The sequence below is a fragment of the Lissotriton helveticus genome, chromosome 10, assembly GCF_964261635.1.
Source record: "Lissotriton helveticus chromosome 10, aLisHel1.1, whole genome shotgun sequence".
NCBI lineage: Eukaryota > Metazoa > Chordata > Amphibia > Caudata > Salamandridae > Lissotriton > Lissotriton helveticus.
The window spans coordinates 841,479,134-841,496,352 of record NC_136071.1 but is presented as its reverse complement, the minus strand read 5'-3'; the positions used below and the strand labels follow the sequence as shown (position 1 = coordinate 841,496,352).

The 17,219-nt window shown below is 40.6% G+C and overlaps 1 protein-coding gene across 1 annotated transcript in view; it reads left to right on the top strand.

Moving 5' to 3' along the window:
- GSDME (gasdermin E) overlaps positions 1 to 17,219 on the top strand; it is a 392,371-nt gene that overhangs the window by 295,741 nt on the left and 79,411 nt on the right. The window contains exons 6-7 of the mRNA XM_078663458.1: positions 13,208 to 13,393; positions 16,163 to 16,290. Coding sequence (XP_078519584.1) covers positions 13,208 to 13,393; positions 16,163 to 16,290 — 314 coding nt within the window. The remainder of the gene's footprint in view (positions 1 to 13,207; positions 13,394 to 16,162; positions 16,291 to 17,219) is intronic.

The window sequence follows — 17,219 nt, the reverse complement described above, 5'->3', positions numbered from 1 at the left end:
TTGTGGGGTGTTTTTTTTTGTATTATTTGTTGTGTTTTTTGTTGTTTGTCAAGGCATCAAGTTGAAACGTAGCATGTTTATGTGGCAGTGGTCGGAGGATTGTCACTTCCTTTTCATCTTTGATGATGGGGGTAGGGAACTGAAGGTTTTGAGTTGGAATGTGAACGGGTTGGGGGACAAAATCAAACAAAGTGTGGTTCTTCAATATCTTAAACGTCAATTCCTGATGTGGTTCTACTTCAGGAAACGCATTTAGTAGGGAATTCATGTAAGGCGATGCATAGAATGGGATACAGGTTGGTGGCGCATGCCGGATTCACTTCGGGATCCAGGGGGGTGGGAATCCTGACCCAGAAGGCGCTCCCGTTGGTGATTGATTCTATTACTGAGGATGACAGAGGCAGATATGTTGGAGTGACAGGTCGTTGGGAGGAGCACAACCTCTCCTTGTTGTCGGTTTATGTCCCCCCCGGGCATGCAAGCTACCACTTTTGCTGACTTGGGAAAGATTCTTCTAGATCTCCCGAGGGGACTATTGATTTTGGGGGGAGACTTTAACGCAGTAGTCTCTGGAGTTATGGATAGACATCCTCCACGGGATACGGGGCGGGTTCAGAGATGGCTGCCTGATTTCCTCGATGCCATGGGTTTGGTGGATGGCTGGAGGCTGCTCCATCCGGACCAAAGGCAATACACCTTTCATTCTGGCGCCCATGGTAGCCTTTCCCGATTAGACTACTGCCTAGTGCCCGCGGCTCATGCGTCTTACATTGCGGAGGCGGCACATCTTGCTAGGGGCATATCTGACCATTCTCCGCTCTGGTTCTGCGTCTGTGTTGCTTTGGGGTCGGGGGGCAGGGTGGCCCCCATTAATCCCTGGCATCTGCGTAACCCTAGAATCCGGAAAGACTTGATTAAGGCTCTAGATCATTATTTCCTAGAGATTGAGGGGTCGGTGTCCTCTTCGGTTTCACTCTGGGAAGACTTTAAGACTGTTATTAGCGGCCAAGCTTTATCATTGATAGCGGGAGCGAAGAAGGATCGAAACAAAGAAATTGTTGAAGTAGAATCTGAGATAAGTAGCTTGGAGGTGGGGCTGGAGCAGGTGACTCGTGCTAAACTGCACATCCTGAATCTTAAGCAGCTCTAGCATAGATCGCTGGTCACTGACAGTGCCAGAGCCCTGAGTAGAGAGCAGCAGGGTCGGCTATATGACGTCGGAGATAAAGCGGGAAAACTTATCGCTTGGTTGGACAAGAAGGATAGGGCGGATCGTGTTATCCCAGAGCTTGTGACAGAGGAAGGAGCACGACTTAGAGACCCCGAGAGTATAGTGGATAGTTTTGCGGATTATTTTCAAACTGTGTACACCTCGGTCTCGGATCTCCAGGAGAAAGACTCCCAATCGCTGCTGCGAGACTTACAGCTTCCGTGCTTGACTAGGGAGGACAGTGATTTCATGGATAGTGCCCTCACCACAGACGAAGTAACCCAGGCGGTACACTCTTTGAATTCGGGTAAGGCATTGGGGCCTAATGGGCTCCCAATTGAGCTGTACAAGCTTCGACCTGATAAGATTTCTCCCTACCTGAGATGTATGTTTGTTGATGCTCAGAAGAAGGGGATACTACCCTACGATCAGAGAGTGGCTTCTGTTGTGATTATTCATAAGGAGGGTAAACCAAAATTGAGTTGTGCTTCATATAGACCTATTTCGTTACTGAATACGGAGCCCAAGATACTTGCCAAGCTTCTTTCCAATAGATTGATTAGGGTGATCAGCGGACTGATACATGGCCCTAAACTTGCGCAGGTTACATGGTGTGATAGCCAGGGCTCATACCCTGAGGGAGCCGGCCATAGTAGCATCGCTCGATGCAACAATGGCCTTTGACACTGTAGAATGGCCGTATTTGTGGACAGTCCTGGCTAAATTTGGCTTTGGCCCTGACTTCATCCGGTGGGTGCGTTTGTTATATACTGAACCCCTCGCTCAGGTAGTGGTGACTAACCGGGTCTCGACGCCATTTTGTCTTGGACGGGGCACCGAACAGGGCTGTCCCCTCTCTCCCCTTCTGTTTTCATTGGCCCTTGAGCCGTTGGTGGCCTGGATCCGCTGGGAGCCCTCTATTCGAGGTATCCGGTGGTCCCCACAGTGGGAGGACCGGGTCTGTCTGTATGCGGAGGACATATTACTTTACCTGACCTCGCCTAGAGAGTCCCTAGACGTCGTTTGTGATGTCAACACAGTGGTTCAGCACACTATACAATATACAGTAACAGTGTTTGTCAAAATAACAATATCAATAGGCCATAGAATTTTCTTTTCTTGCTTTTATTCCAAAAACTCTTCATAAACAAGTAGCCAACGCGTTTCGTCCGAAGGACTTCTTCAGGGCTACAACAAACAAATATACAAAATATACATATTATACAAAACTATTTAACAATTAAAAACAGAATAATTCATGAGTACAAAGACATAATATATCCGTTACACAGTTCATGGATATGATTGGCCTACTGACTTAATTCAAAATTCAACTTTTCGTATAGAAGGAAAAGAAAAGACCATAAAGTCTCTTCTAAAAGAGGGCTTGATCGCTAATCATGTCAAAACTATTACTGTTTTTTAACAGATTTCACATTTAGCTTGAACAGTGAACTAATGTTTAGGATTAAAGGGATTTTTTAAAGTGACTTTTTAGTGGAACCCAAGCCTTCAATTGGTCATCATGAGAAATGAACACGTGATCATATCTTACTGAAAAATATCAATAAGTACGTCATAGAATGGTCATTCCTGAGGCTTTATCTTGAGCTGCTTCTTTAAAATTTAAGTGGCAAAGATGGCCTATAGTGAAGAGAGATTAAATATACAATTTTTTAGAGCTATATATTTTTTTATTATTAAAAGGGCAACTCTAATTTATTGAGTCAATGTATCACATACCTTGTTCTTTGAAGAACACTAGTAAGTTCTCCTCAATCAGGTTTAGCTGGATAAGTATATGATTAGAATGACATCAATATTTCTATTTCTATTTCATTCCAGTGATATGTGTAGTCACCCTGTTGAAAATATATAGCATATGAGACAAGGGCCCCTTCGCAGTTTTATTTAAAAAACAAAAGGTCGTTCATACATAACATGTGTGCAATGGGTATACAGAGCCCTTTTCTTGTTATTAAAACAGTCCTAAATGGACTAAAAGAGAGAAGCTCTCTGGTTAGGTAATGACCCTCAAACACAGGGCAAAAACGTTTTACTCATATGCCAAAAGAGTTGACAAAATGTGTGTAATGAGTTGGCACAAGATATAAATGAGAAAGCAAACATCTGCCCCCATCTACAGTATAATGAGGACAAAAGAAATACAATACATGGAGAGAGCGCACAGTTCTAAAAGAGCCGACTTGGCTCACACACACCGAATGTTTTATGACGCCAAGTTACCGTTTCGCCCGGTTTTCTAAACGTGCACAAATTTAGGCTATCTGATTCGGTCATGCACCTTAATTACAGAGTGCAAGAATCCCATGTACTTGATAAGCCGTTTAAAATTAAGTTTAAGAACAAATGCCAGCATAAGAACGGCACATCGTAACGACTAGGGTTTAGCAGTCCCCCAGAATGTTTACTTACTTAAGTCATCGTAGCGTCAGCGTCTTTCCTTGGTCACGGCCTCGAGTTGGTGGTTCGAGCACTGACCCGGGAAGAGAAGTTTAAATAGTCCGCAAACGGGGCTCAGCTGTTCGCATTTATGTTGAACAGCGCAGTGGACCATGTAAACACGGCAGCCATCTTTAGCTATGTAATGATTGTCAGGATATAAAGAGATTAGCGACATTTTCTACAAAATCCTCGATTATAATAATGGCACGTGCTTAGTGATTTAGAAACTATATATTACTGTGCGATACACGCACATTTTTACAATTGTTGTTATTATTATGAAGGATTTTTATCTTCTTAGACGTTAAATGAAAAATGCGGTATTTTTATAACCTCGATATTGTGTTAATAGGTGCGTGTGTAGTCGCAATGCGGATCTACCGAGAGCGTACAAATTACGATCTTAATACACCAAGTTGTCAAATGATGAAAGGTTAATACCGACTTTGGACGCCATCTTGAGATGGGCGAAATATATCGGGAGTTATTGTGCTTATATGCCGCTCAAAGCTTGTTTGTCTCTATAAACCAGAAGATGTTTAATATTAAATAAGGCGGTATATATCAAGAGATCTTGCTCTCTTTAGCAAATCAGATTAAGCAACGATAAAAAGTGATTCCCAAATTCAAGCACCATGTTGGGATGGGCAATACAGACTGATCTTTATTTCAATCACTATAGTGTGGTCAAAGTCTGTATACATAAAATCATCTATATTCAATTATTTCGTATGCCAGTCCTCATTACTAGATTGTGCTGACAATGTTTCATATTATGAACTTGACACTTTATAGATTTTTACTAAAAAGCAGTGTTCAAATAGGTTGTCAATGCATTACTAAAAAGTAATGTTCAGATGAGTTGTTAATCATTTTATCAAAAAGGGTCAATCCATTCAGGTGGCATATAATGGAGAATAACTCTCCTTTCATAATGAATATTTCACAAACAAACAATGTCAAAGAAAATGATATAGTTCATTGTTAATGTTAAGTCCCTTAGAGATGCTACGAAGCCGACAAATCCATGTGGCTTCCTGCTGTCTGAGCATTTTAGTTCTATCACCACCTCTTATTGGTGGTTTTACATGATCAATGCCAAAGAAATGGATAAAGGGTTCATCAGGGTGATTTTCATGAATGTGCACAGACACTGGATATTTATCATCTCTATTCTTTATGGCTCTTACATGCTCCTGAATTTTCCCAATTCCTGTTTCTTTAATTTCTCCAAACGAATACATTTTTTATTTTCACTGTCCTTTGACAGTGAAAATAAAAATCTAAAAAGTGAGGGCTTGAAAGAAAAATGTATTCGTTTGGAGAAATTAAAGAAACACGAATTGGGAAAATGGTGAGACGGGGCCACTTTAAAAAAATATGTGGAAAACAAAAAAATACCCGTGGCCTAAGAATCCTAATCTTTCCCAACTATGAAGATTTGGATAGTGATTTGTTGGAGGATTGGGAGGAAGGACTGTATGACTCATCATTTCGCATGATGCGAATTTTGATAACCAATGCTGAAAGAAAGGGACTGAAAATGAGAGAGGAGATTGCTAAATTAGAAAAAGAGATTCTGGAAATGAATCTGAAGGAGAATACACAAAAAAACTATGAGATCTTGAAAAAAGAACTTATGAATTACCAGATATATCTTAAAGATAAAAAACAGAAGAAAATCCTAAGGGATGAACTAGACTATGAGAGGGGTAGGGTTTTTACATTTGCTAAAAAATATGATGATGTGAACCCAAAACCAGTAGTTGTAGATAAAACTGCAACAATTTCATCAGACATTTCAACCAGCAATAGTTCACTATCCTCTATTGAAAGTGATCCAGGAGAGGGCACCAGTAACTCGATGGCCACTCCACAAACATCACATTTTTTACAGGAGGTACAACGTTACAGACTAGGGAACAAAAGAAAAAATCTAAACGTAGAACCAGACGGGGTGGGCAAAAACGTAAAAACAGGAGTACAAACGCGCTTGCAGAGCAAAATGACAATATCGAAAAAATAGATACTGTAATTGAAAATGTATGTACCATTGAAAATGATGCCTGTCTTGTCAATCAATTGAATATTGTAAATTTATCGTCTAAAACTTTGACTGACAAAGAAATATCTATTTTGCAAAAAGGTCTAAATTATTGTATAAGTAAAAACTGTAACTATGTTGACCTTCATGCTGATTTGTACAAATTTATGAGGAAACTCAAATTAAAGAAATATTTTGCAGAACATCGGTCCATTCCCACTAATGATTTGAATGATATGAGTGAAGATTTGTGATTTAAATGGTATTCATCTGTTAGCAACTTTAGATGAAGATGATCTAAATGTTGACATTAGAGAAATGGCTAACCTATTAAATATTCATGAGGATACCACCATTAGTAGCGGATTGAGAAACAAATCCACCTTTATACCATCTGGAGTGCATGATATACATCTAGACAAATTTATGGAAAAAGTTACATCTGAATTACACCACCTTGAAGACAATCATGGTATTCATTCTCACTGCATACACCGCTATAATCTTTCCAAAAAAGATCTATCCCTCCTGAAAAATTTGCAAGAAGATAAGAACGTAGTCGTGCGTGAAGCCGACAAAGGAGGTAATATTGTCTTAATGGATCTTAAAGACTATTTGGGAGAAATAGATAGGCAGCTGAGTGACTCATCTTGTTATGAACAGCTAAAGGAATGTCCAATTCCTAAAATTGAGAATGCCATTAATGTCAGATTGAGAGAATGGCATGAAATAGGGCTAATTTCAGACAGATAATACAAGTATCTACAGGCTAAGGACAGTAGGTACCCTTGTATTTATATACTACCTAAGTTGCACAAGGGAGGGGTTTTCCCTCCAGGAAGACCGATAATTTCGGGAAATGGATGTCCCACAGAACACCTCTCCGAATATATAGATAGTTTCTTACAACCTATCGTGCGCAACTTACCAGCCTACCTAAAGGACAGCAAGGATGTGCTGAGTAAATTAGATGACTTTGAGTGGAATAGTGATGAACTACTGTTCGTCACTATGGATGTAGAAAGTCTCTACACCTGTATTCATACAGATTGTGGCATAAGGGCTCTAAAACACTTTCTGTATAAAAGAAGTGCCTCCCACCTAAACCACTCAGCAATGCTATTAGAGATGGCACACATGGGGCTAACTATGAATGTGTTTTTACACAATGGCTCCTGGTTCCTTCAAACACGTTGAACGGCGATGGGATCCAGGCTTGCTCTGTCTTATGCAAACCTATTTATGGGTTTGTATGAGGCGGAGCATGCCTGGGGACCCGGGGCTGCAAAATGGATGGACAACATAATTTTTTATGCCAGGTATATAGACGACATCCTGCTAATCTGGAATGGAACTGCTGAAAATCTGGTTGCTTTCCAACATTATCTGAACGACAACAGATTTAATGTAAAACTAACTATGTCATACTCTGGTGAGAGCATAGAGTTTTTCGATCTTAAGCTATTCCATAAAGACAAAAAGATACACAGCACCATGTATAAAAAACCAACGTCGTGCAATAGTATATTGCATGCCGAGAGTGCACATCCTTGCAGCACTATCAATGCCATCCCCTATGGGGAAATGATGCGAGCAAGGCGCAACTGCAGCCTTGACGAATCATTTAAAGAGAACGTAACCCAAATAAAGACCAATTTTGTCAAAAGAGGCTATTCCAAAGAAACTATAAGAATAGCTGAACAAAAAATACAGAAAGTGGACAGGCAGAGTACCTTGGTTTCAAAACCAAAGAATAAAAACAGGTCTCAAACAGAAAATGTACCTTTCATCACTCAGTACAATGTACAAAGTCATCATGTATATAATATCCTCAGACGTAATTGGCATCTCTTACAATCAGCAAAATTGCCCTTAGGAACAATCACTGCAAAACCCAAGGTGGTGTACCGGAGAGGTAAAACAATTAAAACATGCTTTGTCCAAGCTATATCCAAAATGAAAAGAAAAAAAGTCGAATAGCATGGCTTTCTGAGAAGCCTAATGGTTTTTCCACATGCGGAAACTGTAGCGTGTGTGAACTGGGTATACACAGGAAGTCCAAATTCAAGCACAACACCGAAGTCGAATTTTCTATAAACTGATTTATCAACTGTAATACTACACACACTGTATATATTATTGTTTGTGCATGTAACAAAATATATGTGGGCAGTAGTATTAGGAATCTGAAAACTCGTATTCAGGAGCATGTAAGAGCCATAAAGAATAGAGATGATAAATATCCAGTGTCTGTGCACATTCATGAAAATCACCCTGATGAACCCTTTATCCATTTCTTTGGCATTGATCATGTAAAACCACCAATAAGAGGTGGTGATAGAATTAAAATGCTCAGACAGCGGGAAGCCACATGGATTTGTCGGCTTCGTAGCATCTCTAAGGGACTTAACATTAACAATGAACTATATCATTTTCTTTGACATTGTTTGTTCGTGAAATATTCATTATGAAAGGAGAGTTATTCTCCATTATATGCCACCTGAATAGATTGACCCTTTTTGATAAAATGATTAACAACTCATCTGAACATTACTTTTTAGTAATGCATTGACAACCTATTTGAACACTGCTTTTTAGTAAAAATCTATAAAGTGTCAAGTTCATAATATGAAACATTGTCAGCACAATCTAGTAATGAGGACTGGCATACGAAATAATTGAATATAGATGATTTTATGTATACAGACTTTGACCACGCTATAGTGATTGAAATAACGATCAGTCTGTATTGCCCATCTCAACATGGTGCTTGAATTTGGGAATCACTTTTTATCGTTGCTTAATCTGATTTGCTAAAGAGAGCAAGATCTCTTGATATATACCGCCTTATTTAATATTAAACATCTTCTGATTTATAGAGACAAACAAGCTTTAAGCGGCATATAAGCACAATAACTCCCGATATATTTCGCCCATCTCAAGATGGCGTCCAAAGTCGGTATTAACCTTTCATCATTTGACAACTTGGTGTATTAAGATCGTAATTTTTACGCTCTCAGTAGATCCGCATTGCGAATACACACGCACCTATTAACACAATATCGAGGTTATAAAAATACCGCATTTTTCATTTAACGTCTAAGAAGATACAAATCCTTCATAATAATAACAACAATTGTAAAAATGTGCGTGTATCGCACAGTAATATATAGTTTCTAAATCACTAAGCACGTGTCATTATTATAATCGAGGATTTTGTAGAAAATGTCGCTAATCTCTTTATATCCTGACAATCATTACATAGCTAAAGATGGCTGCCGTGTTTACATGGTCCACTGCGCTGTTCAACATAAATGCGAACAGCTGAGCCCCGTTTGCGGACTATTTAAACTTCTCTTCCCGGGTCAGTGCTCGAACCACCAACTCGAGGCCGTGACCAAGGAAAGACGCTGACGCTACGATGACTTAAGTAAGTAAACATTCTGGGGGACTGCTAAACCCTAGTCGTTACGATGTGCCGTTCTTATGCTGGCATTTGTTCTTAATCTTAATTTTAAACGGCTTATCAAGTACATGGGCGTCTTGCACTCTGTAATTAAGGTGCATGACCGAATCAGATAGCCTAAATTTGTGCACGTTTAGAAAACCGGGTGAAACGGTAATTTGGCATCATAAAACATTCGGTGTGTGTGAGCCAAGTCGGCTCTTTTAGAACTATGCGCTCTCTCCATGTATTGTATTTCTTTTGTCCTCATTATACTGTAGATGGGGGCAGATGTTTGCTTTCTCATTTATATCTTGTGCCAACTCATTACACACATTTTGTCAACTCTTTTGGCATATGAGTAAAACGTTTTTGCCCTGTGTTTGAGGGTCATTACCTAACCAGAGAGCTTCTCTCTTTTAGTCCATTTAGGACTGTTTTGATAACAAGAAAAGGGCTGTGTATACCCATTGCACACGTTATGTATGAACGACCTTTTGTTTTTTAAATAAAACTGCGAAGGAGCCCTTGTCTCATATGCTATATATTTTCAAAAGGGTGAATACACATATCACTGGAATGAAATAGAAATAATGACGTCATTCTAATCATATACTTATCCAGCTAAACCTGATTGAGGAGAACTTACTAGTGTTCTTCAAAGAACAAGGTATGTGATACATTGACTCAATAAATTAGAGTTGCCCTTTTAATAAAAAAAATATAGCTCTAAAAAAATGTATATTTAATCTCTCTTCACTATAGGCCATCTTTGGCACTTAAATTTTAAAGAAGCAGCTCAAGATAAAGCCTCAGGAATGACCATTCTATGACGTACTTATTGATATTTTTCGGTAAGATATGATCACGTGTTCATTTCTCATGATGACCAATTGAAGGCTTGGGTTCCACTAAAAAGTCACTTTAAAAAATCCCTTTAATCCCCTCCTCCTAAACATTAGTTCACTGTTCAAGCTAAATGTGAAATCTGTTAAAAAACAGTAATAGTTTTGACATGATTAGCGATCAAGCCCTCTTTTAGAAGAGACTTTATGGTCTTTTCTTTTCCTTCTATACGAAAAGTTGAATTTTGAATTAAGTCAGTAGGCCAATCATATCCATGAACTGTGTAACAGATATATTATGTCTTTGTACTCATGAATTATTCTGTTTTTAATTGTTAAATAGTTTTGTATAATATGTATATTTTGTATATTTGTTTGTTGTAGCCCTGAAGAAGTCCTTCGGACGAAACGCGTTGGCTACTTGTTTATGAAGAATTTTTGGAATAAAAGCAAGAAAAGAAAATTCTATGGCCTATTGATATTGTTATTTTGACAAACACTGTTACTGTATATTGTATGGTGTGCTGAACCACTGTGTTGTTTTTGCAAAAGTGCCTTTGGGCATTAGTCTTGGAAGCCTAGGGGTATGTGGCTTCAGGTTTCTTGCACTCACAAACAAAACTAGACCAGAGATAGTGGATGTAGTGCAGTCTTTTCTCTTGCCCTATACCCCTGTTGTAGAATTGTCGTTTGTGATGTGTTGGCCTCCTTCGGCAGGAACTCTGGGCTGTCTATAAATTGGGGGAAATCTCTTTTGTTCGTTCTTAGTGGGGAGACTCCAGTTCCCCCGCGAAATTGCCCGATTCAGATAGCTACGGACGGGTTTAAGTATTTGGGGATTTTTATCTCATTGGATCCTACAGTCCGTTATGCGAGCAATCTCCTTCCCCCTTTGGTTAGACTAAGGAGTGACATGGCCGGCTGGAAGAGGCTCCCTCTCTCCCTGTTGGGGCGTGCAACCCTTTTTAAAATGATGTCTTTGTCCCGTTTTCTTTACGCCCTTCAGAATACATTAGATATAGTGCCAGCTAGTTATTTTCGAGAGGTTGAAGGGTTACAGCGTAGTCTATTATGGAGGGTAGACCCCCGTATAGCGTTAGCTAAATTGACGCTTCCATGGTATGATGGAGGTGTAGCTCTCCCTAATATCAAGCGATACTATTGGGCCTCTCAGCTGTCAGCCATTAACCTATGTACTTATGGGCCCGCCTCGGATCCTGGATACGCAATGGATAGGTGGCTTCTTCCTGGAGACAATTATAATAGGGCACTCTATGCTAGGTCAGCGGAGGGGTGCTTGACGGGGCCGACTAAACATGTGGTGCGGATCTGGCGCGATGCCACTAGCTCTGTGGGATGGAGGGACTGATTGACGCAGGCCACCCCACTGTTCGACTCAGAAAAATTGGGAAAGCTTTGGAACACAAGAGGTTTTGATAAGTGGGACCTGATTGGGATTTCAACCATTGGCGACATTTGGGTTAAGGGGAGGATTAAAACATTTGAAGAACTACAGGCTGAATTTGAATTGAGGAGAACTGAGTATTTTCACTATGCGCAGGTCAGGCATGCGTTGAAGACGGCTCTGCCGGCGGCAGCAGACCTGCCCGAGTCATCGCCTCTCGAAGATAGAATTTTAGATGGTCATTTGCCCGAGAAGACTATTTCCCTGATCTATAAGAAGGTGATAATTCATAGGGCAGATCTCCTTGTAGAATTGAGGGATAAATGGTTGCAAGATGGCATTGAATTAGAGGATGAGGACTGGCAATCGGCTGTGTCCTCACCGAGGGAAGTCGCGATCCCAGCACGATTGAGACTTGTTCAGTTAAATATATTACACAGGGTTTATGTCACAGGGCCCCGTCTGGTTCGGATGGGGCTGTCTGATACAGGTTTGTGCAGACGGAGGTGTGGTCTTGTGGGTACATTCCTCCATATCCTTTGGGAATGTCGGTATATAGCCGAGTATTGGAGTAGGATACATGATACTATGCAAGAGGTCTTGGGGTGACGGTGTTGCCGGAGGCAAGAAGATGCCTCCTTAATATTTGGGAGCCTACTGATCTTAACTCAGCGCAGACTAAATGGGCAACATTGGGTGATATGATAGCGAAAAGGAATATAGCTCAGCAGTGGGGATCCGAGCGGCCGCCCACCCTTGAGGGATGGAAAGAGAATATGGATTGGTGTATGTTCCGTGAAAAGACTGTTTACTTAGCGAGGGGTCGCCCTCATAAGTGGGCATCAGTGTGGGGGTTGTGGAACCGATACAGGGGGGAAATTTGTGTGCCACCTGTAGATTCTACCTTTGATACTCCCGCCTCCCCATGATTGCTCAATAAATATGTACCCTGTTCCCTGCAACCCCCCTCCCCCTTCCCTCTCCGGTAAGATTTGGTGCTATATGGGAGAGTGTCTCCTCTGTACTATGCCCTTTTTTTTGTTGCCTTGTCTTAATAAAAAGAAATATAAAAAAAAAAAAATTGACGCCGGAGGTGCCTGCTCTCTAGCGGCTGGCTGACCTCCGTGCACCTTGGCCCTGGTTCCCTGACACAGAAACTGATCAAGGAGTGGCCACGAAGGAGCTATTCAGCGTTCCTGGTGCCGCGTTAGCGAAGCAGAGACTTCGCCTTTACATGTACCTGCAAACAGAGCAATAAACGAGCGCAAACAATAGTAGGAAAAGGGAACAATAGTACCAGTACTCATCTGGCATGGCAGCAAACAGCAAAGAAAGAGGAAGATAGATGAGGGGCAACTCCATTTACAGAAGCTGTAGACACCGGATTGGGTGGACTTGTTTTGTTGGATTTTCATGTTTTCCCTGGGAACATGGGAAAGGAAGTTCTTTATTGTTATGTTTATTGGTTAACATAGCTGCTATGCAAAATAAATGAAGAAAGAATAGCCTAATCTTCGCCTCTGGGTCCTGACATAGAATCTAAAGCTGATGCCACACATCACTGCGGTACGCCTGGATATGTCACCCAACTCAGAAGAACACTAAAATGGTGAAAAGTATTTGCTGTCCTACATATATTTCTGAACATTGAACACAAGACTTCTAAAAGGCATTAACGTTTTCTATAGGGTGAACATACTAATATATTCAGTAATTTAAATGCTGGAAATAGAAAAAGCAAACCGCAAAAGAAGTGATTCGACTCTCGCATTTTGTTTTGTTTGCTTCACAGAATTCTGCGTTTTGCCTGAAAAAGAAGGCGGATTTGAGAAGGAAATCACTGAAGGCTTCCATCCATATCTCACTGGGCACTTTGATGGTCTCTCCTTACATTCCTGGGACAGCATGGATGGCAATGGATATTCTGAAAAAAGAAAATCTCTTCCAGGGTGTGCGTCGCTGAGCATCTTAAAGCAAGGTATTTGTGAAAAAGACAACCTTATTTATGTATGTTTTTACCAGTGCCTACCAAACATTTAGATCAATCCTGTAAACAGCAAAGTCAGACTAGGCTCAGGTACCGAAAGTAACTGTGTGATGGTAAACATTGTGATATCTTGCATAGTTTTAAGAGGTAGTCTGCAAGGTGTACCTCTGTGGACATGACACTAAAGGGATTTTGAGAATGGCCTGATGGGAGAAACGCTGTAAGTCAGCAGGTCAACAGCCCTTGCCCCATTTAGGCTTGGAAGATGCTGGGGAGCCACTGAAGACTCCTTCTTTGATTAATCAAAGCAGTGAACTGTCCACCACCGGGGTGCCACCTTTAATCCATCATGAGATCTGTCCTATTTAAGCCTGTCTTTGGAAGAGCACAACAAAAAGGCAGGCAGGGTAGAAACAAGCATTTGCAATGCAATCGATCTCGCCTTTGGGACCTTATAAGTGTTTAGCCAGAACTATTGGCTCTGCTAATGCACAAGTGTGGTCATCGAAAGGTTATGTTTGAACAACAAAAAAGGCATGCACTGGGACACTGCCACTGCATTCCATTTTTGTTAGATTCAGTTAATCTAACTCATTGGTGGGAAAATGCTGCATTCACTAGCTTTTAGGGATCCTTCTACTTTTCATTACCAATGACCCCCGGTTTTAGTCATTTTCAAGAAATCATCTGGGAGCTCCTAACACACATCAGACATCTTGAGAACATTCAGGAAAAGTACTGCAAGCCACATGCTCCCATAGAATTTCGAAATTATGAAAATGTCTCACATAAGCAATCTGAAACCTTAGCAAATTATGAGTGTACTGACTTTCAGGTGTACTAAAGAAAAAAGATCCGCCCTGCACCTGTTCTAATAAGCATTGTAGGCATTGGGTATAGAGCACTGTGCAGCATAAAACACTCTGCAGTGAAGAGTAGTAGTCACACAAAGCAAGCATACTACAGTGTAATACATTAGGCTCAAAGCTCGCTCCAGTGAGTGCACAGAGCACTGCAATGAAAAGCATAGGGACGGTATACACTGCAGTCAAGTACACCAGACACAATAAACACTGCAGTGAAGTGGATTAGACACAGCGCACACGGCAGCGAAGTACAGAAGTCCCACTACAGTGTCGTATATCAGTAACCAGGCATAGTGCAGTGAATTAAATGAGACAATGCACTGTAAACAGATCACAGGGACAGAAACATAGCCGATAAACACCAATCACAGCACCAACAGAAGGCACGCTTTCCTAAATCTTCTACAGGTAAATCATATGAATAAAATCTCTGATATTTCAATGCTTAAGATAAACAACAGCAAAATAGAAGGTAGCAGAGTGGCACATGAAAGAGAATAAAGTGTTTTACCTCTAGTTTGATTTCCAGAAATACCGTCCATCCACTTACCAAAGCTTTAAGGTACACAGCAGACAGCTAGGAAACCTGCATCTCAAAATTTCCAGGAGAAGGGACTGCTCACAGGGTGCACTCCAGCCTTCCTTAGAGGGCCCATGAGGTCTCTACGTTATTGCTACATGCCCTCCTGAGCTACAATTTGATTTCCAGGATAATTTCAGGCCCTTTGTGCCAGGTTTCTACTACTGCCTGCTTCTCCTGCATCAATTTTAAACTTCTCCAAACTGAGCAACAAGCGAAGACAGCACTATTCTGTGTTACCAATTTACAATCCACCACACTAGACAACACATCCTACATGGTGAACTGCCCCACGAGCATGCCAAGGAAGAGGACACAGAAACATGCAGGACTACCCAGCGGCAGCCAAGAGAGCAACGCTGTTGAAAAATAAATAAATGCGCCGGACAAAAGTGAAAGAGGCGCTATTATTAAATAAATAAATAAATAAATAAATAAAGGTGCTCCATGAAAAGTGAAAGCGGCAGTATTACTAAATAAATAAAGGCGCTGTGCCAAAAGTGAAAGCTGCGGTATTACTAAATAAATAAAGGCGCAGTTTCAAAAGTGAAAGCAGCTGTATTATTAAATAACTAAAGGTGCCCGGCCAAAAGTGAAAGTCGCGGTAAATGTTGCAAGAAAGCATGTTGTGCCGGCAGTAGGGAAAACTCATTAAACAAAGTATTGCTTCCAGACTAAATAACATGTACCGTGTAACAACCGAAGAAAAGGGGCCAGTAGCCATAGGAGGTTACAAATGAAGAAAAGGCGGTACTAAGGAGGTATTAACAAACCGATTACTGAATCAGAAGCCTGCATTTTTGAAGGACAAAGACAGAAGCCAATGACAAATATGGGTGAAGAATGGGCGGGCTTCTCTTCAATATTCTATTACAGCAGATCACCAGAGCAGCGCATGCACGCTGACTCGACCTAAACACGGCAAATGCAGTTTCAGTTCGGTAGCATTGCAAACCGATAAATACATGTAGCTGTCATGCGCTTCTTGCACTACTGCTCAGTTGGGGTCACTGTTTTTTTCAGTGTCTTACTGCTCTACAACTCTCATATTCTATAAGAATTTAGAGATTAACCTGTTGTAAATTGGCATGCCTATTATGTTGTAATCAAAAGAGTTGCTTCTTGTATATGAAGGGTAACCCGAGTATAGAACCTCACCCGTCGTCATACTGACAAGATAGTTCTGTATGATACTGAATTTTCAGGTTGTAAATCTTCTTGGAACATTGGGTGCCATTTTCGTTTGCAAATGCTCTCCATATTGTACTGTACTGCATGGTGCTTTCCTACCAACACATCTATTTTTTTTCACAGACATAGCTCACTTGAGAAAACACTTCGAGCCTTTTGCAAAGCTTCCGGAAAACCGACGCAATATTTTGTATAAGCTCTTTTGTGAACTTTTATACCATGGAGAAACCATAACTCTCTTGGAAAATGTGGTGAGATAATTTTACAGGCTTACTTCTGAAATGTGAACATGCTGTTTGATCCTTAACATATCTGCAGATTCTTGTAATAATTTACAAAACTCTATATTTTTGTCTGATGTTCTTTTAATATTATTCTGGAAAGACCAGGGGCCAAAATCGTGAAGTGTTCCTGGGAACTCAAAAAAAATTCACTCCTGCATCAACCAAGTCTGGCTGCCAATAATTCCACTGAATGATTACCAGCAATTAGGTCTTAATTATGAGTGCCGTGTAAAATGTCGACATCTTTGTAAATGACACTTTGATTTTTCAACCGGAACATTACGGCAGGCCAAATCGCCTGAAATTTTCATGTTGAAAAAGACCCAGTTAATAACAGAACATGCAGATTTTGGCGCGGTAACAATAATAGAGAGTAATCGCAGTTGAGGTCTTACTCTATTAAAACATGTCAAAACACTACCTGCAACTTTGTTAGTCATGATAAGCTCTATCAAAGATTTTTCAGCGATAGATTTCTGTAACCCAAAAGTATTTAGTTTAAAAACAAAATGCTTAGAGTTTAGACTAGTCTTATAATTTTGTGGAGATAATAGGAACTTTTAAAAAAAAATGTATTTTTAAATCCGATGCAAGCCAGAATTACTCAATACTGGTGAATAACAGCCTTAACCCCTTCGCGGCTAGGCCTTTTCCCCTCCTGTGCTAAGCCTTTTTTTGGCGATTTGAGGTAGTGCGCGCTTAGGCCCCTGTAACTTTTTGACCATATAAGGTATCCACGCCAAATTTGCGTCCTTTTCTTCCAACATGATGTGTATTCTAAAGGTGCCCAGGGTTTGTGGATTCCCTTGGAGGGTTCCCAGAAATTAGGCAAAATTCAGTAACATTTCTGTTTTTTTCAGAAAAATGGGAAAAACGGGCTGCAAATGAAAGCCTCT